Source organism: Sapajus apella, unplaced genomic scaffold, assembly GCF_009761245.1.
Source record: "Sapajus apella isolate SASKATOON/1434 unplaced genomic scaffold, GSC_monkey_1.0 scaffold140, whole genome shotgun sequence".
Lineage (NCBI taxonomy): Eukaryota > Metazoa > Chordata > Mammalia > Primates > Cebidae > Sapajus > Sapajus apella.
This window is the reverse complement of record NW_022437080.1, coordinates 2,582,919-2,609,209: the sequence shown is the minus strand read 5'-3', so window position 1 is coordinate 2,609,209 and position 26,291 is coordinate 2,582,919. Positions and strand designations below refer to the sequence as shown.

Here is a 26,291-nt window from a genome sequence, read left to right as displayed (position 1 = left end):
TTTTATGCCCAGTCACGAGTATGTCAGGGTGTCCTCTTCACAAAAAAGCAGTCTTATCTCCAAGTGGACACTATGTCAAAAATATGGCAGCTGTCCTGTATCTTTTGAGAGTAGAGAACAATAAGATGACATGCTCTTCAATATAAAACCAAGGCAGAGGCAATACTAGAAATGATTAATGAAGCCTATAGCTGGTGGGCTAATCAAAGCTGTGTTCTTCCTAGGAGGCCATATTCCCTGCTTTAGATGGTATGGCAGTGAGATAACAGCCCCATGCATAGGTGTCAGCAACCTATGGTCTATAGGTCAATCCAGCCTGCTGTCTCATGAGCAAAGAATGAGTTAACACTTTTAAATGGTTGAGGGCAAAAAGATCAAAAGAATATACTGTGACTCACAAAAACAATATGAAATTCAGGCCAGAATCGGTGGCTCAATGCCTATAATCCCAGCACTCTGAGAGGCTAAGGGTGGAAGGACTCCTTGAAACCAGCAGTTTGAGAGTAGCTTGGGCAACACAGCAAGACCTTGTCTACACACACACACACACACATTTTTTTTTTTTTTTTGAGACCAAGTCTCACTGTTATCCAGGCTGGAGTGCAGTGGCACAATCTCGCTCACTGTGACCTCCACCTCTCAGATTCAAGTGATTCTCCTGCCTCAGCCTCCCAAGTAGCTGGCAATACAAAGGTATGTGCAACCATGCCTGGCCATTTTTTTTTTTTTTTTTTTTTTTTTTTTTTTTTTAGTAGAGATGGGGTTTCACCATGTTGGTCAGACTGGTCTCGAACTCCTGGCTCAAGTGATCCCTGTCTTGGCCTCCCAAAATGCTGGGATTACAGGTGTGAGCCATCATGGCTGGCCTACAAAAAATTTTTAAAAATTAGCCAGGTGTGGTGGTATGTACCTACAGCCCCAGCTAATGGGGAAGCTGAGGCAGGAGGATAGCTTGAGTCTCAGTTACAGTAAGCTATGACTACACCACTATACTCAAGTCTGGATGACAGAGCAAGACCCCGTCTCTTAAAAAAAGAAGAAATCAAATTTCTCCATCCATAAGCAGAGTCTCATTGGTACGCAGTCACATCCATCCGGTTACATACTGTCCACAGTTACTTGCATGACACAGAGTTGAACAGTGGTGATGACGCACACCTATGTGGTCTGCAAAGTCTAAGATGTTTCTAGAAAGTGTGCAAATCCCTGAGCTTGATGACTGAAGTTGGACTGCCAGAAACTTTCCAGGAATTATTTTAAAATTCAAAGTATACATATACTTAGAATAAAGAAAGCCTAGAAGAAGTTCTAGGATGGTCGTGAAGTACTGGGGGGCAGCACTCAGATGAAAACCTGGGGAACACACTTGAGCCTTAGTGTTCTTCCCACTGTTGTGTCACTCAAAAACCTTCCCTGAACAATCTGTCAACATATACAAGTTTTCCTCATTCCAGATCTTTGCTTTTCTTGTTGTTCTTGTCCAACTACGTCAGTACTGCTTATTTTTTATAAAAGGTACGGTTAGATAAGAAAGGAAGTCAAAACTACAGTTAAAGTTTGAGTACTCAAGAATTGTTACCCTCTTTTTCCCCTACCATCAATGCCAAGTCTGTATGATACATAATATTAAAAGTCATATTCAATGTTGCTTTGAAAATCAACAATTGTAAAAATCAATACTAGCCATCAACATGAAGGCCGAGTCAGAGGAGCTACACCACTCCCTGTAAGTTTCTGTCTGAAGGCAGCATGTCACTTACCGACTGGGATGTTTGAGGTGGTCACAGCAGTCGCATGGGAGGAATGGGAGGGCACTGTCATGGTAACAATGGTACTTGTGGGAGCTTGCGTGTGTGACACAGATCCTGAAATAAAGGAAATTCTTTCACAATAACTTCTCTGCTCACGTTACAGATTCTCAAAAACCTGGGAAAACTCTTAGAAAAAGTTAAGAGAATTTTTCTAGCCCACTGTTTTTCTCTGAGTGAAGGTGAGAAATAAAAAATTAACTCACCACTCTTGCCTCCTTTATCCTCGGTAGAAGGAAGAGCAGGGTTATGGACTTACCAGCTGTAGTTGCTGAAGGAATGGTGTTGGTTGCCAAAATAGGTGCTACTGTGGCTGCAGCCACTGGTGTACCAGTACTGAAGATCGTTTTCTGTGAGGGAAACCCCACAACACAGTTATAAGAACGTTATCCACTCCATCCAGGCTAAACACAATCAATGCCTTCAGTATTGCCAGGCCCTCTGCACATTTTGCACATTTTTGGTTTTATCGAACAAAGAGGTACACAGGTGGTTCTCCACCTTTGATTTTACCTGAGCCATGGTATGAAGCTGCTGTTTTGGCGTCCCTAATGCAGGGTGAGATGGTAGTGTGATTCTTGTTGTGACATCTCGTGACTGGGCGGGACGCTGAATACTAATTGCTGCAGATGGTGGATGCTGGATAGACAAAGTTGGCCTACTGAAAAGATAATAAAGACACAATGCAGACAGACAAGGTCATTTACGATTTTTTGCTCGGTTACAGTCATGCAAGTTATACTTTTTCATAGGTCTATGAAGTTCAGAGTTAAACCAAGACTTGGTCTTTAATCACACCAATGATGCAAAAGGCTCACTGAATTTGTCTCGTTTTAAAAGGCATTGATTTGTATCACAAACGGAATAAATTAACCCACAAGTTGTTCTCAGTATCCATGATGTAGTTAATCAATACTCCATAACAAACTTAAATTAATATCATTACAATAACTGCACCTCAGGTCAAGTGTGTTGGCTCACACCTATAGTCACAGTGCTTTTGGGGGCATCAAGGGCTTATGCCCAGAAAGTCAAGGTTACAGTGAGCTATGACTGTGCCACTGCACTCCAGCCTGGGGGAGAGAGTAAGACCCTGTCTACATAAAAAAATAAAATAATTGCACTTAACTCTGAGGATAAATCTGAAAATATACTATAAATTTTTATACTGTAAGTTTTTGACAAATTTCCTTAAGAAAGATCACAATTTTGATTAGCAGCTTAAACTATAACCCTTGAAGCAAAGACCTTCCTCCCAATTTTATATCATTCCTTACCAAATGTAAGAACATTCTTGAAATGATAAAAAGTTACAGTTATGACTGACTCAGGATTGGAAGGGAAATCAACAGAAGATGCCAAATTAATTGGTAGCAAGCTACTGAAACAGCAACACTGGCAAGAGAATTTGAAAATATAATAAAGTTGGCTATTCAAATCAGAGGGAAGGCCACATGCAGCAGCTCACACTGGTAATCCCAGCAGGAGGACTGCTTGAGCCCGGGAGGCCAAGTCTAAAGTGAGCTGTGATTGCATCACTGCAGTCCAGCCTGGGCCACAGGGTGAGACCCTGCCTCCAATAAAATAAAATGCAAAAAAATCACTTCAAGTGACAGTCAAACACATTGCCACTCTGATTAGTGGGATCTAGCCCAAGGACAAAAAGAGCTGTGAAGATAGTTACTTAGTATTCTTATTGTTAGTAGTAACCTACAAAAAGCAAGAGGTTAATTTATGACAAATGGACAAATGATACAGGTGCTTCTTTTAAAAAAAAATACTTTATACTGTATTTTTTTTTTTTTTTTTTTTTTTTTTTGTTAAAAAATCACGTTTATTGCTTTAGCACACAGACAAATTTATGCGACCAGGGCAGAGGCTGTAGATGATTCATATTTCCAATTGGGAGGGAGGACTCGCTTAGTCTTATAATACCGAGCCAAACGATGAATCCGGCTCTCTATCAGAATCAGACGGAATTTAGCATCCTTATCCTTTCTGTTCCTCTCAAGATGCTTTCGAACAGCGACTGCTTTCTTAATTAAATGGTAAAGATCTTCAGGGAGATCAGGAGCAAGTCCCTTAGACTTAAGGATTCTTAAGATTTTATTGCCTGTCACAAAATGTACTTGTGCGACACCATGTGAATCTCTCAGGATCACACTGATTTGTGAAGGAGTCGGGCCCTTCTTGGCCAGTTTGTAAATCTGCTCCTTCAGCCACGTGGGGACGCTACGGCGATAGGGCAAAGCCGACTGGGACAGGCCCTTCCTGGGAGCATGCATACAACCCATGATGGCAGCGGTCAGGCAGCGAAAGGAAGGGTATACTGTATTTTTACTACACCTTTTCTGTAGATATACAAATACCACAGTGTTACAACCGTGAACAGTACTCCGTACAGTAACGCGCTGTATAGGTTTACATACTAGGAGCAATAGTTTTAGCACCATAGCCTCGGTGTGTAGCAGGTGACACCATCTAGGTTTGTGTTAAGTATACTCTATGATGTTTGCATGTCAAAACTGCTACCTATTCATTTTTCAGACTGCATCCCCTTCATTAAGTAATGAATGAGTGTAAAATCAAATCTTAGAAAGCAAAAAAAAAAAAAAAGGGTAATGTTACATTTCATTTGTAATACCAATATGTATCCATTACCAGTGGAGGAGTGAAAAAAAATTTTTTTTTTTTCTGAGACAGAGTCTCACTCTGTTGCCAGGCTGGAGTGCAGTGGTATAATCTCGGCTCACTGCAACCTCCACCTCCCAGGTTCAAGCGATTCTCCAGGATTCTCCTGTCTCGGCCTCCCAAGTAGCTGGGACTACAGGCATGCACCACCACACCCAGCTAACTTTTGTATTTTTAGTAGAGATGGGGTTTCACCATGTTGGCCAGGATGGTCTCGATCTCTTGATCTTGTGATCCAACTGCCTTGGCTTCCCAAGGTGTTGGGATTACAGGTGTGAGCCACTGTGCCTGGCCAAAAATTTTAAATTAATATAAGATTTTAAAACAGGTGGTGGCTCATGTCTGTAATCCCAGCATTTTGGGAAGCTGAGGCGGGCGGATCACCTGAGGTCAGGAGTTCAAGACCAGCCTGGCCAACATGGTGAAACCCCATCTCTACCAAAAATAAAAAAAATAAGCCAGGCATGGTGGTACACACCTGTAATCCCAGCTACTTGGGAGGCTAAGGCAGGAGAATTCCTTGAATCCAGGAGGCGGAAATTGCAGTGAGCTGAGATCACGCCACTGCACTCCAGCTTGGGTGACGGAGCAAGACTGTATCTCAAAGAAAAAAAAAAAGAAACAACATTCTGAGGCTGGGTACAGTGGGTCATGCCCATAAACCCTAGCACTTTGGGAGCTGAGGCAGGAGAACTGCTTGAGCCCAGGAATTTGAGACCAGCTTGAGAAACATGGCAAGACCCAGTCTCTATGAAAAGTAAAACAATTAAGCAATTGTAAAAATTAGAAATTAAGCAAAAAGTAAAACTATCTTGGTGCACACCTATAGTCCCAGGTACTCAGGAGGCTGAGGCGGGATGACAGCTTGAACCCCAGAAGTCAAGGAGGAGCTGTGACTGCGCCACTGCAACCTTGATCTCTGGGGTTCAAGCTGTCCTCCCACCTCTGCCTCCTGAGTATCTGGGACTATAGGTGTGCATCAAGATGTGATTCAGCCTACGTGACAGAGGGAGACCTTGTGTCAAAAACAAAAGACAACAACAAAAAAAACCCACTCTGAATATTTAATGTCTGTAGTTCCATAGGAACCCACCCCCACACACCAAAAACAGAGGGATTAAGTAATGTGCTCCCTATTCTGTTGTCTTAATCACCATATTACAGGTTGAGTATGCCTTATCTAAAATGTTTGGGATGAGAAGTGTTTCAGATTTCAGAATTATATACTTACTGGCTCAGCAACCCTAATCCAAAAATCAGAAATGCTTCAACGAACATTTTATTTGAGTGCCAAGTCAGTCCTCAAAAAGTTTCCGATTTTGGCGTATTATGGATTTTGGTTTAGGGATACCCAACTGTGTACTTCTCCCACAGATCAGTTTTTTTTCTTGTTAATAACCTGAAAGGTAACTCCACGGATAGAGCACCAATTCAGTGATCTGACATTTACAGAAAATACGGGGGTTAAATTATAAACAGACTTGTGATTATCTTCCAGTGTTCAGATGGGTCCTTGCATGACTGACTTATTTGGCGGACAATAGTATTGTAGGCAGAGACTACCAGTGAAGCATTTTTTCCTTCTCCTCTCAGAGAATAGTAAGGAAATAGCAAGGAAAACAAAAAAGAGAAATACAGTGCCCTCCTTTTGCAAAATTAGGAGACATCTGAAACCTGAAAACACAGGACAGCAGAACTGCCAAAGGTAGGGATAAACAAACAGGAACTCAGGTGCCAATGAAGGGAGGATTTCTTTCTTTCCCCCCACTTTAAAAAAAAAAAAAAAGAGAGAGAGAGAGATAAGAGTATCACTAAATTCTCACTATGTTGCTCAGGCTGGTCTTGAACTCCTGGGCTCAGACAATCCTCCTGCCCCAGCCTCCCAAAGTGCTAGGATTACAGACATGAGCTACCATGCCCAGCCTGAACAGAGAATTTCTGGGGCTACAATTTTAGGGATAAAATCCAGCAATTAAATATAAAGCTCCAAAATGAGGAGCACACACTGACAGAGAAAACCAAAATCGTTTGTGTAACAGTGGGAGTGGAGCTGGCAGTGAAGCAGTATCGGACCAGTTTCAAGAGTTAAAAAGCAAAAGATCTAGGATTAAACTACGAGTCACACAAATACAGATAAGCCCCATCTGTGGGGAACAGTGTGAGGGGGACCCAAGGAAGAGAGGCTTTGCCATTTTAAGTGGTCTATTTTCACCGACAGGAATAAAGTAATGGCCAACAAAATTCAAACACAGGACACTGGGTCATTTAGAAAATTTCTCCAAACTCGGTATATAGTCCAGGCTACAACAAGAACCAATTACAAACAGGGGATCCAGAATAAAGTCAATCCAATCAAGGATGAATACTCAGAAAGGAATCAACACAGGATCTATTGAAAGATGCTAAAACACAAAAGGTGGAATGAAACACACTAGAAGTGCTTTCACTAGACAGATGAACACTGTACCATGAATTAAAAAACTTAATGAAGTAACTGCTTCTATGAAATGAAAACACAAAGCGAACACGTAAGAGCTCACTGGAAATGATGGGAGAAGAACAGAAGACAAAATATATGGGCAGGGCTCAAGAGAGAAACAGAAGACAATTGCTCAGCAGTTTCAGGAATGAAGGCAAAATTAGAAGTGGAACATGAGAGAGAATGCTGAAAATCAGTCAAGGAGGGAGAAGACTATGAAAACAACATTAAAGGGAACAGTTAAAAAAATTACACAATAGTGCAAAAAGATTCAACACATAATTAGGTGCTCCTCTCATAAAATGGAATAGAATGAATACATAAACATGTAACTGGCCAGGCGTGGAGGCTCATGCCTGTAATCCCAACACTTTGGGTGGCTGAGACAGGCAGATCACCTTGAGGTCAGGAGTTCAAGACCAACCTGGCTAACATGGCAAAACCCTATCTCTACTAAAAGTACAAAAATTAGCTGAGGGTGGTAGTGCGTGCCTGTAATCCCAGCTACTCGGAAGGCTGCAGTGGGAGAATCGCTTGATTGCTTGAATGGTGTGGGGGAAAAATGGCAGGATGGGGCAAGGAGGTGGCAGGCGGCAGATGTTGCAGTGAGTGGAGATTGCACCACTACACTCCAGCCTGGGCGACAGAGTAAGACTCGGTCTCAAAAAAAAAAAAAAATGTAACAAAAACTGTTCATAAATATGTTCATAAATATAGTGTTTTTGTTTTTGTTTAGAGATGGAGCCTCACTCTGTCACCCAAGCTGGAGTGCAGTGGTGCGATCTCAGCTCACTGCAACCTCCACCTCCTGGGTTCAAGTGATTCTCCCATCTCAGCCTCCCGAATAGCTGGGATTACAGGTATCCGGCCCCACTCCCGGCTGACAGATGGGGTTTCAACATGTTGGCCAGGCTGGTCTCAAACTCCTGACCTCAAGTGATCCACCTGCCTCAGCCTCCCAGAGTGCTGGGATTATATGCATGAGCCACTGTGCCTGGCCGATAAATACAGTTTTATGCTCCAGATTGAAAAAGCACACCATGTTTAGAACAAAACCAAAAATAATGATCATTACAAAATGCATGCTATTAAATTTGCTGAAATTCAATGAAAAATAATCAGGCAATGAGACAAAAAGACCCAGGCCTTCGCAAGGGGTTAAGGGGTTAAAAAAAACAAAAACAAAAACAAAAACAAAAACAAAAACAAAAACAGGCTCTGTGCAGTAACATCCAGATCTAGAAGACAGGGAAAAACTACCCATCAAGTAATTATGGAAAGAATATGGAAACAACAAAAACATTCAATTGGCCAAACTATTGCCTAACCTTAAATGGGAAATGATTCTCAGCAGTAAATTTTCAAAATGTTCGTGCTTTAAGATACGCCTTTTTTGAAGAAAGTAACAGAAAATAAACTTCATTTAACCAAGTAATGACTGAAAAGACAAGGGTCAAAGAACTGACAGACTGAATGTATTTATAGCAGAAATTACTTAGATTTTTCTGGAATTTTACTTTTTTTTCTATACCTTGAACCAATTTCATTATCTCTGGTTTATCTGGCCCCTTTGAGAGTTTGGTAGAATTCTATGAAAACAAGGCTGGGTACGGTGGCTCACACCTATAATCCCAGCACTTTGGGAGGCCGAGGCAGGTGGATTGCTTGAGCCCAGGAGTTTGCCAACAGCCTGGGCAACAGAGGGAGGCACTGTCTCTACAAAACATTTTAACATTAGCCAGGCATGGCGGCAAGTGCCTGTAGTCCCACAGCTTTGGGAGGTTGAGGTAGGAGGATCACTTGGGCCTGGAAGATCGAGGCTGCAGCCATGATCGAGCCACTGCACTCCAGCCTTATCTCAAAAAAGAATTCTACGAAACCAGCTGGACCTGGTGCTTTCATGAGAGATAGTGCTTAAAATTTTTTCTATTTCTTCTATGGAAATTGGTCTGCTGAAAACTTCTATCTGCAGAATTCAAAAAAGTTAGGCATTAGGAATTTATTATATAATTTAGATATAAAGAGAAAAATCATCTGATTAGGGTTTTCGTCTGTTTAATTCACTACTTGTAGTATATTGCTAGTGTTGTATGAGTGAAATGCTAAAAATGCTTTCAACAAAATTCAACATCCAGTTTTTTATTAAAACATTCAACACAATGGAAAAGATATTTGACAATATGATTAAAAATAAAAAGCCTACCCCTAGTTTTCATCATACAGTTGTCCCTCAGTATCCATAGACGCCACATCTGTGGATTCAATGAAATGTGGATTGAAAATATTCAAGGGAGAAAACAATTCCCCCCAATTCCAAAAATCAAAACGTGAATTAGCTGAGCACCAAGTACTACACTGAATCCACATGAATGAAGTGATGTGTAGGCATCGTAATAGGCAATGTAAGTAAGCCAGAGATTAATAGAGTACATGGGAGGAGGTGCGTAGGTTATATGCAAATACTATGCTACTTTATATGAAGGAACTTGAGCATCCTTGGATTTCAGCATCTGCAGGGGTTCCTGGAGCCAAGACCCCACAGATAGAGATGACTGTATACCCATTTACACCTTGTGAATTTCCTCATACCATCTGAATATATTAACTTTTATAAAGTTAAAATGTGTACCAAGTAGTCAGTTTTATGTTGGGTAGTTTTGTCTCTTTGTACCTCAGGCAACATATTTATTAATAACTGCCACAGAGTAAACTATCCCATTTATGGAAGAGAGAACAAAGGATCGGGGAGTTGAAAACCTGCTTAATGTCACACAAATAGATAATGGAGCCAATAGCTAAAGGTAAGTTCTAGGCACTGGTTCATTTAAACATAATTTTCTTCAGAGTTCTGTTCTGGGTCCTATTCTCACTCTCTGGTACCCTTGGAGAGACACCTGAGGCCTTCATCGTGGTCCATGCACTGATCACTCCTAAACTCATTATCTCCAGTACAGACATCTCTTCAAGCACACACTGACAACAGCCACTTGGTTGTTCCACAGATGAACTCAGCATCCTAAAGGTCAAGCTTTTCTAAAACCTGCTTTCCTTACCTTGTTTTCCTTTTCATTTACTAGGACAAATAAGGAGGAAACCAAAGAGGCATCTCCGATTCCTCTTTCTTCCTTGCCATTCTGCCCTACTTCCAGCTGACAGTCAGGTCCTAGCGGTGCCCCGCTAGCTTCTAACAGTTCCTTTCTCCATGCCCACTACTCTTGCTTTGATTCAGTGAATCCCTTCTTGTTTGCGCTACTGCCAAAGGCTCCCTTCCCTCCATATACCAATGGCAACAATCAACTGCCCTCCCCAACTTCCCCATAATATGACTTAAAAATCATAAGGAAAAACACCATGATGTCATCCCTGATTGTGTCACTCACAAAAAGCCTTTAAGATCATCCCTCATCAACCAGACTTTATCCCTGTATGGCTCTGCAAATATTGGTTCCTTTTTGTTATTTTTTAGAGACAGGATCTCACTCTGTTGCCCAGGCTAGAAAGTAGTGGCACAATCGCACCTCATAGTGATCTCAAACTCCTGGGCTCAAATGATCCTCCCACTTCAGCCTCCAAGTACCCAGAGCTATAGGTACATGCCACCACACTTATCTTTTTTTTTTTTTAAGAAATGGGATCTTGGTATGTTACTGAGGCTGGTCTTGAACTCCTGGCCTCAAGCCATCTTCCCATGCTGGCTTCCAAAAGCACTGGGTTACAGGCACGAGCTACTGCAACCAGCCTAAATCCTTTTCCTTTTTTTGGGGGGGAGGGGTGGAGATGAGGTCTCACTCTGTCACCCCAGCTGGAATGCAGTGACACAAAATCACAGCTCACTACAGCCTCAGCCTCTGGGGCTCAAGCGATCCTCCCACCTCAGCCTCCCATGTAGCTGGGACTAGAGGTACAAACCACCACGCCTGGCTACTTTTTTATTTTTTATAGAGATGGGATTTCCCTATGTTGCCCAGGCTGGTCTCAAACTCCTGGATTCAAGTGATCCTCCTGCCTCAGCCTCCCAAAGTGCTGAGATTACAGGCATGAGCAACTATATCTTGCCATCACAACCTTAAAATGCCTAAAATCAAAGTATAAAACTCCTCTCCCAAACCTCCCACTCTCCTCCATCCTGTTAGATATATAGACCAACTAGCACTGGCAAAAAATAATCCTGACCCCGCTTCTCCTCTCACACCACCCCACATCCCCCACCCCATGCCCCAATGATTCCTCAGAAATCTTTTTTTTTTTTTTTAAAGCCAGTCAAATTTAGGAGTGGGGGGTTGTATACCAACTTTAGTGACACTAATGTTAATAAGTTCTGATAACCCACTACCATTGGACCAGCCAGAAATCTTCTTGACTCTATCCTTCAATATCTACCCAGGGCCAGGCGTGGCAGTTCATGCCTGTAATCCCAGCACTTAGGGAGACGGGAGGATCACTTAAGTCCAGGAGTTCGCAGCCAACCTGGGCAACAAAGTGAGAGCCTGTCTCTACAAAAAAATTAAAAAATTAGTTAGGCGTGGTGGCATACATCTGGAGTTCCAGCTACTTGGGAGGCTGAAGCAAAAGGGTCACTTGAGCCTGAGAGCTTGAAGCTGCAGTGAGTCATGACTGTGCCACTGCACTTCAGCCTGGGTGACAGAGCGAGACCCTATCTCCAAAAAATAATAATAGTTTACCCAGAATCTAACCATGTCTTTCTACATCCATCTTCATCTCTCCTAGATGCCGGCCATACCCTTCTATGCCTCTAACTTTGCCTCTCCACAGCCTATTCTACCTAGCAACCAGGCTGAGCCAACTGAAACTTCAGATCATCGTGTTGCTCTGCTGAAAACTCTGCTAAGGCTTCCCATCATGCCCCAGCCGAGTCCATGTTCTTAGCGTGGTTCCTAAGGGCCTATGTGATCTGGAGACCCTGCACTTCCCCTAAACTCTTGCCACCTTGGCCTAATTGCTGCTCCTTATAAACAGCAAACACAATTCTGTCTCAGAGCCTTTGCAATTACTGTTCCCACTGCCTAGACTGATATTCCCTCAGATAACCATATAGCTCACTTATTTTCTGCTCAAATGTATTGTGATCAACAAAGCCCTCTTCGACCACATTATATGAAATGGTAAATCGCCTGCACCACCCACCCTATTACTCCCTTTACCCTTATTTTTTTCCAAGGCACTTTTCACCATCTAAAAAGTCACATATTTATTGTGTCTCCAGCCCCTAAAAACAGAAACTCTCTGTGGGCAGGAATTTATTTGTTCACAGCTTTAGCCCCAGGATTTAAAGCACTATATAACTCATTAAAAAAAGCGCCACTCAATAAATATTCACTGAAATGAATGAATAAAGGAAAAAAGAGTGAAGGAGGAGGACCAGCAGGAAGGCTCAAACTTCATACTCCCGTGTATACCTCAGTGCTGAATCAGTAGCATGTGCTGCTGTCGTAGTGATGACTGGAGACTGGGCTCTGGTGGCTGAGACAGTTGCTACCACAGCAGGAGGGATGGCATTGGAGGTGGTCACAGGCGGCCGAGACTACCAAGAGAAAAAACAGTTCATTTAAAACAAAAATAAAAGGAAATGTAGGAAGCCAAATACTAAATGTGTAATTTGAAACTTGAGCCTACAGATAAGTATGTTTCTGTTCAAGTAAAAATAAATTCTCACCATTCCAATTAAGGAATTCTCTTTTCAGATAGGTTGTTATAAGACCAAGAGACAGGCTGGGTGCAGTGGCTCATGCCTGTAATCCCAGCACTTTGGGAGGCCGAGGCGGGCGGATCACCTGAGGTCGGGAATTCGAGACCAGCCTGGCTAACATGGTGAAACCCCATTTCTACTAAAAACAAAACAAAAAAAATCAGCTAGGCGTGGTGGTATGTGCCTATAATCCCATGATCCCAGCTACTCGGGAGGCTGAGGCAGGAGTATCGCTGGAACCCGGAAGGCGGAGGTTGCAGTGAGCCGAGATCATGCCACTGCACTCCAACCTGGGCAACAAGAGCAAAACTCCATCTCAAAACAAACAAACAAACAAAAAAACCTCTGAATCATCAAAAATATCCCTTATTAAGATAACTTTAAAAAGTGTTCTGAAAAAATAAAGCCCATTTTGACTGAACAGTACACGAGTCTCTCCTCTGCAAACATGATTGGAGTCAAAATTCTGCCCTACTATTGGTACCACTGGGATCTCACCCGTCAATCTACAGTTGCCACAGGTCTGTTGTTGGTCTTGGTGTAAACGTTTCACACTTCCATCCAACCCAGCACCTTCCACAGAGGGCCTACTGTCTCTCAGGCCACCTAAGTTTGTGAGTATAAGGCCAACTCAGGGTAACAGTATTCTTTTCTAGGTAACAGTTCAGGGTGCCCACATGCTTTCTGTATGTTTTCATGTGGACAGAGTGCCCTTATCACATTTACATGTGGAATGTTCTTCTGAAAAATAAGCTGCACACGGGTTTCATTCACTTATCCACTGTTATTCTTCAAATCACCTGAGCTCTGATTCTTCCCTCACTCTTAACCTTGAAACTTGCATCTAAATCTAAACCAAGCTTTACCTATTCCTCATCCTTGCTTTTCATCTGTAGCCCTTTTCCATGCTACTCCTACCACGTGCAGCTGCGTGTCTCACAATAGGGCTACCGCACCAGCTTCCTCACTCGGGAGCTCCCTCTTGGTTCTCGTCCTCCTCTATCCCTTCATATATATCATGTGTACTACTGGAGGCCTAATACTCCTCTGACTGTGTTTTCTTGGCCAGCAAGGTCTTTTAGTTTATCCTGAAAGCTGTAGGCTAAAGATACTACCTAGTGACATAATCAATACTCTTATTATCTTAAACCCAGTTGTTTCACACATCTGTCTATCCCCTGAAAGTGCTTAAGGGGACAGACCTTCTGCATGTGATTCAGCTAGATTATTATTATTATTGTGTGAGATGGAGTCTCACTCTGTCCTCCAAGCTGGAGTGCAGTGGCACAATCTTGGCTCAATGCAACCTCTGCCTCTTGGGCTCAAGGGATTTTCCCACCTCAGCCTCCTGAGTAGCTGGGATTACAGGCGCACGCCATCATGCCTGGCTAATGTTTTTGTATTTTAGTGGAGATGGGGTTTCACCATGTTGCCCAGGGTGGTTTCAAACTCCTAAGCCTAGACAATCCACCGGCCTCAGCCTCCCAAAGTGCTGGAACTACAAGCGTGAGCCACTGCACTGGCCTAATCTCATCATTCAACAATTACTTCAATGATACACAGAGCCATTATGTTAAAAAAACAAAAACAATCTTTGGCCAGCCATGGTGGCTCACACCTATAATCCCACCACTTTATGAGGCCGAAGCAGGCAGATGACTTGAGGTTAGGAGTTCAAGACCAGTCTGGCCAACATGATAAAACCCTATCTCTACTACAAATACAAAAATTAGCTGGGCATAGTGGCACAAGCCTATAATCCCACATACTTGGGAGGCTGAAGCAGGAGAATCGCTTGAACCCGGGAGGCAGAGGTTGCAGTGAGCTGGCATCACACCACTGCATTTCAGCCTGGGCAAGAGTGAGACTCTGTCTCAAGAAAAACACAGTGGCTCTCGCTACTGTATTATTTATAGTATATAGTTTATACTCCATATCCTAGAGAACCTAATTTACAGATACTGTACTTCCTGCAAATACATTATACTTCAATAGTAATGAGGCCATAGATTTCCTTGAAAAAAAACTGAAAGGCATGGACCATCTTCTTGAAACATACATACATATATGCATAACTTTCAGGAATCCACAGACCCCCACTATCCAAATTAAAATCCCTCAATCCTAGCTGGCCTTTACTACTTGCTGTCTATAACTATCACTCCCTTCCCTGCCACTGTTCATTTTCCCCTTCACTTCTTCTTCACTCTCTGCATCCTCATTAGCACAGCCTTTCCAATACGAGGCCTTCGCACCACCCCTCTTCTGTGTTCTTACAGCCTGCCACGCGACACTGTGCATCTTTCAAATTTCCCTGTGTTTTGGCAACTAGATGGAAAGTCCCTGAGGTCAAGATGTGCCCAGTGCCTGGCAGAGAGAATAACTCCAATGAGGCCCTTAATGCACCCCAGGCTCTGACGTGCCTGGATTGGTTGGTGAATGATGTGCTGTACTGCTGGCTGAGCAGTAGCAGCATTTGGCAGCTGTGAGGTCGGCCTCAGGACTGTGGTTACTTTAGAACTGGACATCACGGCAGCAGCTGCTGCACCTGAAAAAAAAAAGTATTTATTATATTTATTCTAGTTATATTCCCCAGGAAAATCATCAACATAATTCCTAAAATTCAGATAGCATTTCCGTACTGACCTGAAGTATAGCATGTATACTTCTCATTTAATCACAGAGAAAATGAAGAAAATGTGTATTCAGGAGATTTAGTAATAATTCATACTGCCTCTTCAAAGACAATCTTAAGTGAAACTAGCTGCTGCTTTCTGTTTCTGTTGTGTTACTGCAAGTGCGCACAGTGGTAAGGCACACAGCGAACAGCAGTGTGATGCCACTGCCTCAGCTCTGACAAGGGCTTGAGCACTTTGCCTACCGCTGTGTTTGTTCCATCAGAACAGATGTCAACATTGTGAAAGGGACACATTATGAACCCTAACCTTAACCCTAACCCTACCCTGCAGTTTTGACCCTGCAGACCCCCATAAGGGCCTGTGAACCATATTTGGAGAACCACTGAATTATGATATAACCAAGCAAACCTGGTCTTCTGTTTGCTAACTTGATTTTGCCAATTGTTTTACACTCTCCAATAAAAGGTAATAATTTCTAGTCAAAACTCATTTACTATCTTACAGAACTTAAGGGTAAAAATAAATTAATCTTAGCCAGTGTGGTGGCTCACACCTGTAGTCCTAGCCACTCAGGAGGCTAAAGGGGTAAGATCATTGTGCCTGAGAAGTTTGAGACCAGCTTGGGTAACACAGTAAGACCTGTCTCAAAAAATAATTATTATCATCATCATCTTATTGCTATGTAAGTTAAAAAACTGAGTAAAGATCATCATTGAACTTTAAAAATATTCAGTGTTAATATTTGTGACTATTAAAAATGAGGACTATACACAGTCTAATAATAATAAAAACCATGTTGAGATTACCATAGCTTGGGGAGTTCCTCAATGTAAAGGACAATTTTAGAGCATATTAAACATCTTCATTGCGTAAGTATACACACCTGTAAAGCAACTATAATAAGCACATATTATACCATGCTAAAAACAGGTATTGCTCCAAGTTTATGTCTACTGTCTTGCAGTTCTTTTTTCTTTTTCTTGAGACAGGTTCTTGCTCTGTCACCCAGGCTGGAGTGCAGCGGCACAATCCCAACTCATTTCAACCTCTGCCTCTGCGGCTCAAGCCATCCTCCCAACTAAGCCTCCTGAGTAGCTGGGATTACAGATGCATGCCACCACACCTGGCTAGTTTTTTATATTTTTGTAGAGACAGGGTTTTGCCATGTTGCCCAGGCTGGTCTCAAACTCTGGACTCAAGTGAACCTCCCACCTAAGCCTCCCAAAGTGTTGGGTTTATAGGCATGAACCACAGTGCCCAGCCTTTTTGTCTTTTGAAATAAAAGAGATTTACTTGGTTCAGGTCCTGCAGACTGTTGTCCTGCAACTTTAACAAGCTGATTCTAGATACATTCTATGTTATATATTTTACCAAATAAATATCTGTTACTGCATTTCCAGAGTTTGAACAAAACGCAGGGCCTTTACCTCGAGGTAAATGAGAAGCTCCAATGTGAAGAGGGGGCCCAGGAGCATTGCTGCGGATGATAGACATCTGCACATTTGTAGTCATGATGTGATGCAGGTTACTGGGATGTCCCTGAAAGAAAGAGGATAGAATGTTATTTTCACATGTTTGGTCTTAGCCATTGCCTCTAGGAAGTCACTTGCCTCCAAATGTGGGTCAGGTTGTTCCTTTTAGATAGTGAGTATCCCAAGGGAAAGGGCTAAGGGCATTTAGCTTGAGCTACTTTTATAAGCCATACTGTATTACAGGCATGTGAGAAGTATGAGGACCCCACAACTGCTGCAGGCCCAAATAATAACAGGTAACATATTTTGATATCTACTTTTAGAAACTCTCATCTGCAATATTAGCTTTCACACTTGTTTTCTCCATCCTGGACAAATGCTTATTTTTTCCCATTCTCACTATTTCCTTTACGTACTGCTGCACCCATCCGTTCTTTAAGCTTTGTGGTTGCTAAGTAAATGTCAGCTAGCATCTCCAACAGGTGCTCCCCTACCAGTTTGTCAGCTCAACCCTGAAACGTCCCTTAAATTCTCCCAAACCACAGTGGTCAGTGCTTCTCAGCTAAGGGTTCTGGTACTTCTGAGAGTACTCAGCAGTATGACAAAAGGAAAAAAACAGTACACCTCTTTGGGACATAACTTCTTCTTGAAAATGTGAAGGGAAAGTTTTTGATTTAGTTTTTTTCCCAGGTAAATAATTAAAAATATTTAATAAGAAGTACACAGCAGAGTAGGATTGCAAAATTTCACAAAAAAACCTTAAAACAGGAGACTTCAAAATAAATGTTTGCAACTAAGGCTGGGTGCAGTGGCTCATGCCTATAATCCCAGCACTTGAGAGGCTGAGGCAGGTTGATCACCTGAGGTCAGGAGTTGGAGACCAGCCTGACCAACATGGTAAAACCCTGTCTCTACTAAAATACAAAAATTAACCAGGCATAGTGGTGCACACCTGTAATCCCAGCTACTCGGGAGGCTGAGGCGAGGGAATCACTTGAACACGGGAGGTAGAGGTTACAGTGAGCCAAGATCATGCCATTGCACTCCAGCCTGGGTGATAGAGAGAGACTCTGTCTCAAAAAAAAAAAAAAAAAAGTTTGCAACTGGATATCTGCTTGAGGTAACCTACCAGTATCCCATGAGATGCACCTCTGTGCTCCTCAGAGAAACCACAGAGAAGCACTGCCCACCACTACCCCTAGGAGGCTGTTCTTGACACTAAAACCAAACACAAACCGGACTCCAGACTCCTCAAGGACACAGACTATTTTACCTAGATTTACATATCACACTGAGGGTCAAGCTGAGCATATAGTAGCTGCTCAATAAATTCTGGCTAAATGACCACTATGGATACTGGCTTCTACTCCCTACAGTTATCCTTCTCTCTCAAACCTATTTTCCCTTGCAGGTATTGGTGACTGTTTAATTTTTTTATTATTGTGCCTAATTTACTGCTAGCATTCAATAAATCATGATCAACAGTTTAGCATTTCAGTTTGAAAATCAGCAAATTAAAAGGAAGAAAAACCTGTTGTCCACTGATTGTTGCCACAGGAATGGCTGAAGCCTGAGGGATGCTACTTTCCATTGTAACGGTAACCTGCCCTGGAACCTTGGGCGGAAGTGACAGGGTAGAAGGTGGAGCAGGAGCAATGGGACGGCTAGGCATGGTGGGCTTCGGGGGTGGCTGCAAAGAGAAAACCACACAAAACATATCAATGGTGTCGTACTGGTAATGCATTTCAATCCACAATTAAGAGTACACAAATCGAATCTGGAGAGTGGCAGGAAAGATGCTACAAGCTTTATATGTTTTATCTATTCGCATCACAGTGCTTCCATTGAAGTACTAGCATTTCTATTTCACAAATGAAGAAACATACAAAGCAAGGCTAACTAACTCGTTCAAAGCCATGCACACAGTTAAGAAGTAGAACTGGGAATAAAGCCCAGAGCTGCATGGCTCACAGCCCACACCCTTTCTTCTACATGATGCTCCCTCCCAAGTTTGCATGGATTAAACAAAACTCCCAGTAACTGAAACATAACCCCAAGGTAATGCACAGGCAATATTCTCAGAAACCCCCAAATTAACCAGTTATTAAAACAAACCTTAAAGAAGAGTGCCACTCCAGTTGGCCCCACGGTACTGGGTTATTATAACTTATTAACATTAGCGTCGTCTGGACACAGTGGGTCACGCCTGTAATCCCAGCACTCTGGGAGGCTGAGGCAGGCAGATCACTTGAGGCCAGGAGTTCAAGACCAGCCTGGCCAATATGGTGAAACCCTGTCTCTACTAAAAATGCAAAAATTAGCTGGGCGCGGTGGCGCCCACCTGCAATCCCAGCTACTTGGGAGGCTGAGGCAGGAGAACTACTTGAACCCAGGCGGTGGAAGTTACAGTGAGCCGAGATCACATCACTGCACTGTAGCCTGGATGACACAGAAAGACTCCGTTTCAAAAACAAAACGAAAAACATTAGAGTCATTAAGCCCCCACTACTGAATCTGACTGGCTTAAAAAAAGGTCCCTCTCCAAGGTTGTATCTAACTTAACATGCCAGTAAGCTGAATAATATCAATATAAAAATGGTAAAAGCAAAGATCCTGTGATGCCAACTGCTCAGCAGCACAAAACGAGGCACTGTAGAAAACCAGGGCTAGGTTACAGAGAAAAGCTGAACTCATAAGCCCTAAAGAAAAAATGAAATATGATCCTAAGATACAGCCTAAGATTTTGTGCAAATTGTTACAAACATTAGCCAGTCTTTAGCTCTGGTTCAGTGTGAAGTTTTAACCTTCTCCATTACCTTCATGAGTCCCTCCGAAAATGAAAGTGGCACTGCTGGCGTCAGGTGTGCTGGCGGGGCTGTCACCGCAACAGGTGTGGCTGATGCGACAGCATGGTGTGTGGACAACATCTGCACCTGTGGATAGGGCCTTACCACAACAGGCTCTTGCTTCTCCTCCCGGGACTGGAGGGAGCTGCTGGAACTCATGTGTTCCCTGGCACTGACTTCAGAATCTCGACCAGATTCATCATTGACTAGTAAAGACATTAAGAGTGAGACAGTATGTCACAGTCTCCCAATGTAAGATAGCAGCACAGACAAGAGGGGCACCTAAAGTTAAATGTCAGGATTGACAAAGTGACCATTTCCTCGTGATGTTTTCTTAACAAGGCCAATTTGGGCACTGGATTCTCCTGATGGACTATAGACACAAGAGCCACAATTGTGTAATACAGAATTTATTCTGGATATCGTAGCTTTCACACCCTTACAAATAAACTAACTGAAAGTTATCTAAAATGAGCTGAAATAGTTAAAAGTACAATACAGGATATGACAATTTCATTTAAAACATCTTCTTAAAATGTTATAGAAGCCTGACATTAAAAAGAGATTTTATGCTGGCCAACATGACAAAACTCCATCTCTACTAAAAATACAAAAAAAAAAAAAACAACCCAAAAACACACTTTTTTTGTAATCCCAGCTACTTAGGAGGCTGAGGTGGGAGGATCGCCTGAGCTCAAAAGGCGGAGGTTGCAGTGAGCCAAGATTGTGTCACTGCACCCTAGCCTGGGCGACAGAGGAAGCCTCTGTCTAAAAAAAAAACTTTTTAATGTATAGCTGGTGCAGTGGCTTGCACCTACAATCCTAACACTTTGAGAGGCCAAGGCAGGCAGATCCCTTGAACCCACGAGTTCAAGACCAGCCTTGGCAATACAGCAAGACTCCGTCTCTGTAAAATATTCAAAAATTAAATGGGCATGGTGGCATGTACCTGTAATTTCAGCTACTTTGGAGGCATAAGGAGAAGGATCACTTAACCTTGGGAGTTCAAGGCTGCAGTGAACCAAGCCATGATTGTGCTACCTGCACTCCAGCTTGGGTGAAACAGTGAGACTCTGTTTCAAAAAAAAAAAAAAAGAAAAGAAAAGGTGGTAGGGGTCTGGGCATGGCAGCTCACACTTGTAATTCTAGCACTTTAGGAAGCCAAGGCAGGCGGATCATTTGAGGTCAGGAGTTCCAGACCAGCCTGATCAACATGGTGAAACCCTGTCTCTACTAAAAATACAAAAAAATTAGTCAGACATGGTGGTACACGCCTGTAATCTAAGCTACGTGGGAAGCGGACGCAGGAGAATGGCTTGAATCTAGGAGACGGAGGTTGCAGTGAGCTGAGATTGTGCCACTGCACTCCAGCCTGGACAGGGGGCCAAGACTGCGCCACTGCACTTCAGCCTGGGCAACAGAGCGAGACTCTGTCTCAAAAAAAGAAAAAAAAAAAAGATATTTTGAGTACGATTCCTAACTTTAAGAATATGTAATTTTTCAAAACTGAGGGAAAGAGGAGAGATATTTTTCACTGTATGCTCTTTTTCTTTTGGAGTTTTGGATTACCAGAATACGTATCTATTTAAAAATTTTTTAATTTTTTCTTTTTAATTATTTTTTTGAGACAGGGTCTTGCTGTCTCCCAGGCTGGAACACAGTGGTAGAATATCAGCTCACTATAGCTTCAAACTCCTGGACTCAAGTGGTCCTCTGCTTCAGCTGCCCAGGCAGCTAAGACTACAGGCACACGCCACCACGCCTGGCTAATTTTTAAATTTTTTACGAAGACAGGAGTTTTACTATGTTGCCCGGTATGGTCTCGAACTCCTGAGATCAAGTGTTCCTCCCGCCTCTGACCTCCCAAAGTGCTGTGATTACAGGTGTGAGCCGCTGTACCTGGCCTATTTAAAAACTAAATTAAGTAATTTTTAAATACTTAAGTGGAGGCTGGGTACGGTGGCTCACACCTGTAATCCCAGCACTTTGGCAGGCCAAGGCAGGGAGATCAGATGAGGCTAGTAGTTTGAGGCCAGCCTGGACAACACGGAGAAACCATGTTGTCTCTACTAAAAATACAAACAATAGCCAGATGTGGTGGTGCACACCTGTAATCCCAGATACTCGGGAAGCTGAGGCATGAGAATCGCTTGAGCCCAGGAGGCAGAGGTTGGGAGATCCTGCCACTGCACTCCAGCCTGGGGCACAAGAGCAAGACTCAGCGTCAAAAAAAAAAAAAAAAAAAAAAAATTAAGTGGAAAAAAATTAGAGAATGAATAATAAAGTAATAAAGGAAGAGCTTGTGAAAGTATTAACTCATACATTTTGATAATTTTTCCAAAATAATATTAACATTCTTTTTTTCTGAGCATTTACTTATGCAGAGAATTTAAATTATTTGAAATACCATAAAGAAAGTAAAGTTGCCCCCAAGCTTACCCCACAAAGGCACCTACACTTAAAAGATCTGGCGACAGTTCCCACTTCTTTTAAATTTTGGGTGGGTTTTTACTCATTTGAATTTTTTTCCTTAAAGTATGATCTTCATAAAGGTAAGTACACATATATTAGTTGTGCACTTTCATATGAAAGCTGAAATTTCATAAACTGAATATACCTAAGTAAATAGCACCCAGCTCAAGACAGAAAACATTATTAGTCCCCCAGAGATTCTTAGTTTGGCCCTATTCTAGTTACTGTCCTCCCAAGGAAACCAATCTCCTAACTTGTAACACTATAGATTAGTATTGTCTGTTTTTGAACTTTATATAAACAGACTCATAACAAATACACTCAATTGTACTTTGCCTCTTTCACTGACAGGTATGAAAGTCATCCACATTAGTGTACACAGCTGTAGCTCTTTCATTCTCAATGCTGTATATAGTACGACATGTGAGTAATGTACAAATTATCCATTTTACTCTTGAGACACTTTAAATAGTTTTCATTTTTTTCCTATTTTGAGTAACGCTAATAATATTCTTGTACATGTATTTTGGTGAACCTATGTACCACTTCTATTCAATATATGCCTAGGAGTGGAACTACCGAGTAGAGAATACTGCATCATTCTTTAAAGGTGAAATGGAGCCAGGCGCAGTGGCTCACGCCTATTATCCCAGCACTTTGGGAGGCTGAGGCAGGCAGATCACCTGAGGGCAGGAGTTCAAGACTAGCCTGGCCAACATGGTGAAACCCTGTCTCTACAAAAATACAAAAATTAGCCAGGCATGATGGCTGGTGCCTATAATCCCACCTACTCGGAAGGCGGAGGCGGAAGAATCGCTTGAACCTGGGAGGCAGAGGTTACTGCGAGCTGAGATTGTGCCATAGCACTCCAGTCTGGGCGAAAGAGCAAGACTCTCCTCTCAAAAAAAGAAAAAAAAAGGTAAAATGAGATTCTATTGTATAGATGTACTACAGCTTTTTAAAAATCACTGTATCATTAATGGTCTTTTAGGTTATTTCCAAATTTTTGCTTTTAGCAACAACCTTGTCTAGTGATCTCTTCAGGAAAAAAATGTCTAAAAAGTACAAGTGTTGGATGAAAAGACTGATGTACATTTTCTTTTTTGCTATATATTAACTTTTCTCCCAGATGATTAAAACCTTTTTATCACTGGGCATGGTGGGTCACACCTGTAATCCCAGCACTTTGGGAGGCTGAGGTGGGTGCCTCACCTGAGGTCAGTAGTTTGAGATCAGCTTGGCCAACATAGTGAAACCCCGTCTCCACTAAAGACACAAAAAATTAGTTGGGTGTGGTGGGAGGCACCTGTAATCCCAGCTATTAGAGAGGCTAAGGCAGGATAATCACTTGAACTTGGGGGTGGGGGGGTGGCGTGGAGGTTGCAGTGAGCTGAGATCACGCCATTGCACTCCAGCCAGGGTAACAAGAGCGAAATTCCATCTCAAAAATAAAAACCTCTTTACTGAGGAATAAATTACATAGAGTAACATCACTGTTTTACAAGAAAAGTTCAGTAATATTTTTATGAACATCCTCAGTAACACCAAAGAGCAGAATGGTTGGGTAAAATGGTAAGCACATCTTTAACTTTGCCAAAGTACTTTCCAGAGCAGTTGTAGCACTGTCTGTTCCCATTAGCAGTATACAAGAGTTCTAGCTGCTCCTCTTCCTTACTCATGTTTGATATACAGCCATTCTAGTGGGTTGTGGTGCGTGTCTCACTGTAGTTTTATTTAGCATTTCCGTGATGACTAGTAATGTTCAACATCTTTTTATGTAATCACAGCCCATTCATATATATCTTCTTTAGTGAAGCGCGTGTTTATCTTTCGTCCATTTTAATCAATTAGCTTTACTGAGGTACAATTTACATATAAAATTCGCTAATTCTTTGTGTAACATTAGATAAATGTTCACAAAAGTATACAGTGGTATAACACAATCATGATACAGATCATTTCCTGTTACTCCAACAAGTTCATTCATACCCCTTTGTAGTCAATTCCCTCCCTCCCACCTCTATTCCCCAGAAACCACTGATGTGCTTTCTGTCACTATGGCGTAGTCTTTTCTGGAATTTCATATCATAGAATTACATCATCTATAGTCCTATGTATCTGGATTCTCTCCTTAGTGTAATATTTCTGAGGTTTATCCATAATGTTTTGAGTATTGGTAGTCTGATCCTTTTTTTTTTTTTTGCCAAGTAGCATTCCACTGCATGGATGGATATACTACAATTTACTTATCCAGTTACCAGCTGATACGCATTTGGACTTCTCTCCTGTTTTGGCTATTATTAATAAAGCTTCTACGAACATGTGAGTAAAGTCCTTGTATAAATATACATTTTCATTTACCTTTGATAAATACCTGTGGAATGAGATTGCTCAGTGATGTGGTAAGTGTATATTTAATAACATATTGCCAAATTGTTTCTTGAAGTGGCTAGGCCATTTTACATTACCAACAATAAAATATGAGTTCTATTGGTGCCACAACCATACCAACATTTGGTATTCTCAGTCTTTCTAATTTAGGCTTTCTACTCGATGTGCAGTAGTTTCTCACAGTGGCTTTAACATGCACTGCCCTGAGGATTAATAATGGTGAACATCTTTTCATGTGCTTCTTTGGCACTCATCTAGCTCTACTCAAATATTTTCTCGTTTTAAAAAAAATCAGGTGGTTTGTCTTTTTACTGAGTTATAAGTTCTTATTTTTTTCCTGGAGACAGGATCTCACTCCGTCACCCAGGCTGGGGTGCAGTGGTATAATCTCAGGTCACTGCAACCTCCGCTTCCCAGGCTCAAGTGATCCTCCCACTTCAGCCTCTCAAGTGGCTGGTACTATAGGCATGAGCCATCACACCTGGCTAATTTTTTTTGTTGTTGAGATGAAGTCTCGGCTCTGTTGCCCAGGCTGAAGTGCAGTGTGCACAATCTCGGCTCACTGAAACCTCCGCCTCCCAAGTAATTGTACTGCCTCAGATTCCTAAGTAGCTGGGATTACAGACACCCACCACCATGCCCAGCTAATTTTTCTATTTTTAGTAGAGATGAGGTTTCACCATGTTGGTCAGGCTGGTCTCGAACTCCTGGCTTCAGGTGATCCGCCTACCTCTGCTTCCCAAAGTGCTGAGATTACAGGCATGAGCCACTGTGAAATTAGCCTGGCCCTGGCTAATTTTTGTATTTTCTGTAGAAATGTGGTTTTGCCATGTTGCCCAGGCTAATCTCAAACTCCTGAGCTCAAAGTGATACACCTGCCTTGGCCTCCCAAGGTTCTTGGATAACAGGCACAAGCCAGCACGCCCAGCCTTTATATTCCCCCATAATGATGTTGTGATCTTCCAGCACTGCTTTACTGAAAAGACTCATTTCCCTACTGAATTACTTATGCACTTTTATAAAAAATCAATTGGCTATATATGTCTGGTTCCATTTCTAGATCCTCCACCTAAGTTGTTGTAGAAGATAGAGTCTTCTGTTATTCTAGAGAGTAATTTTCTTCTAGAGAAAGTAACATCTAAGTTTCAACTTGAAAGAAGCAGGGATTAGCCAAATGAGTCAGTATATGGAAAGGAAGAAGGAAGACTATGGCAAAAGGAAAAGAATGTGCAAAGTCCCAACATCATGAAATGGGGAACTTTTTAATCATTTATTTAGAAATATGAGTAGATACCAACCAGCAGGAGTCATAAAGTAGCTTAAAATCATTTCAAGTCTAAAGAGAACTTAAATAAATTTATAACAGAAACTAAGTTGGTAGCCACACAAGTGGCTCACGCCTGCAATCCCAGAAATTTGGGGTCTAGGTAGGAGCATTCTCTGAGGCCAGGAGTTCGAGAGAAGTGTGATCAACATAGCAAAACCCCACCTCCATTGGAAAAAAGAACCTAAGTTGGCGGGAGAAACGCAAAATAATAGGAAATGAGGCTGAAACATTAGACAAGGGCCACAGTTCATAATAAAACACACAGCAATTAAAGATGCCTCCATCCAGCACAGTGGCTCACATCTGTGATCCTAACACTTTGGGAGGCTGAAAAGGGAGGACTGCTTGAGTCCTGGTTTGAGACCAGCTTGAGCAACATGGGGAGATCCCCACTTTACAAAAAAATTTAAAATTAGCTAAACCTGCGGCTGGGTGTGGTGGCTCATGCCTGCAATCCCA

The 26,291-nt window shown here is 42.2% G+C and overlaps 1 protein-coding gene and 1 pseudogene across 13 annotated transcripts in view; both read right to left on the bottom strand.

The window, feature by feature from the left end:
* SAP130 (Sin3A associated protein 130) overlaps positions 1-26,291 on the bottom strand; it is an 87,588-nt gene that overhangs the window by 57,821 nt on the left and 3,476 nt on the right. For 8 of the 12 annotated variants that reach the window (XM_032263968.1, XM_032263975.1, XM_032263976.1 and 5 more), the window contains exons 3-10: positions 19,613-19,848; positions 18,328-18,486; positions 16,752-16,863; positions 15,109-15,233; positions 12,396-12,520; positions 2,322-2,469; positions 2,068-2,158; positions 1,761-1,865 (exon numbers count right to left, since the gene is read on the bottom strand). In XM_032263968.1, the coding sequence (XP_032119859.1) occupies positions 1,761-1,865; positions 2,068-2,158; positions 2,322-2,469; positions 12,396-12,520; positions 15,109-15,233; positions 16,752-16,863; positions 18,328-18,486; positions 19,613-19,848 (1,101 nt within the window). The remainder of the gene's footprint in view (positions 1-1,760; positions 1,866-2,067; positions 2,159-2,321; positions 2,470-12,395; positions 12,521-15,108; positions 15,234-16,751; positions 16,864-18,327; positions 18,487-19,612; positions 19,849-26,291) is intronic. The other 4 variants (XM_032263970.1, XM_032263977.1, XM_032263967.1 and 1 more) reach the window with 1 other exon arrangement.
* On the bottom strand, positions 3,601-4,276 carry LOC116540464 (annotated as a pseudogene). The gene has a single exon (XR_004264453.1). The product of XR_004264453.1 is annotated as a 40S ribosomal protein S13 pseudogene (transcript).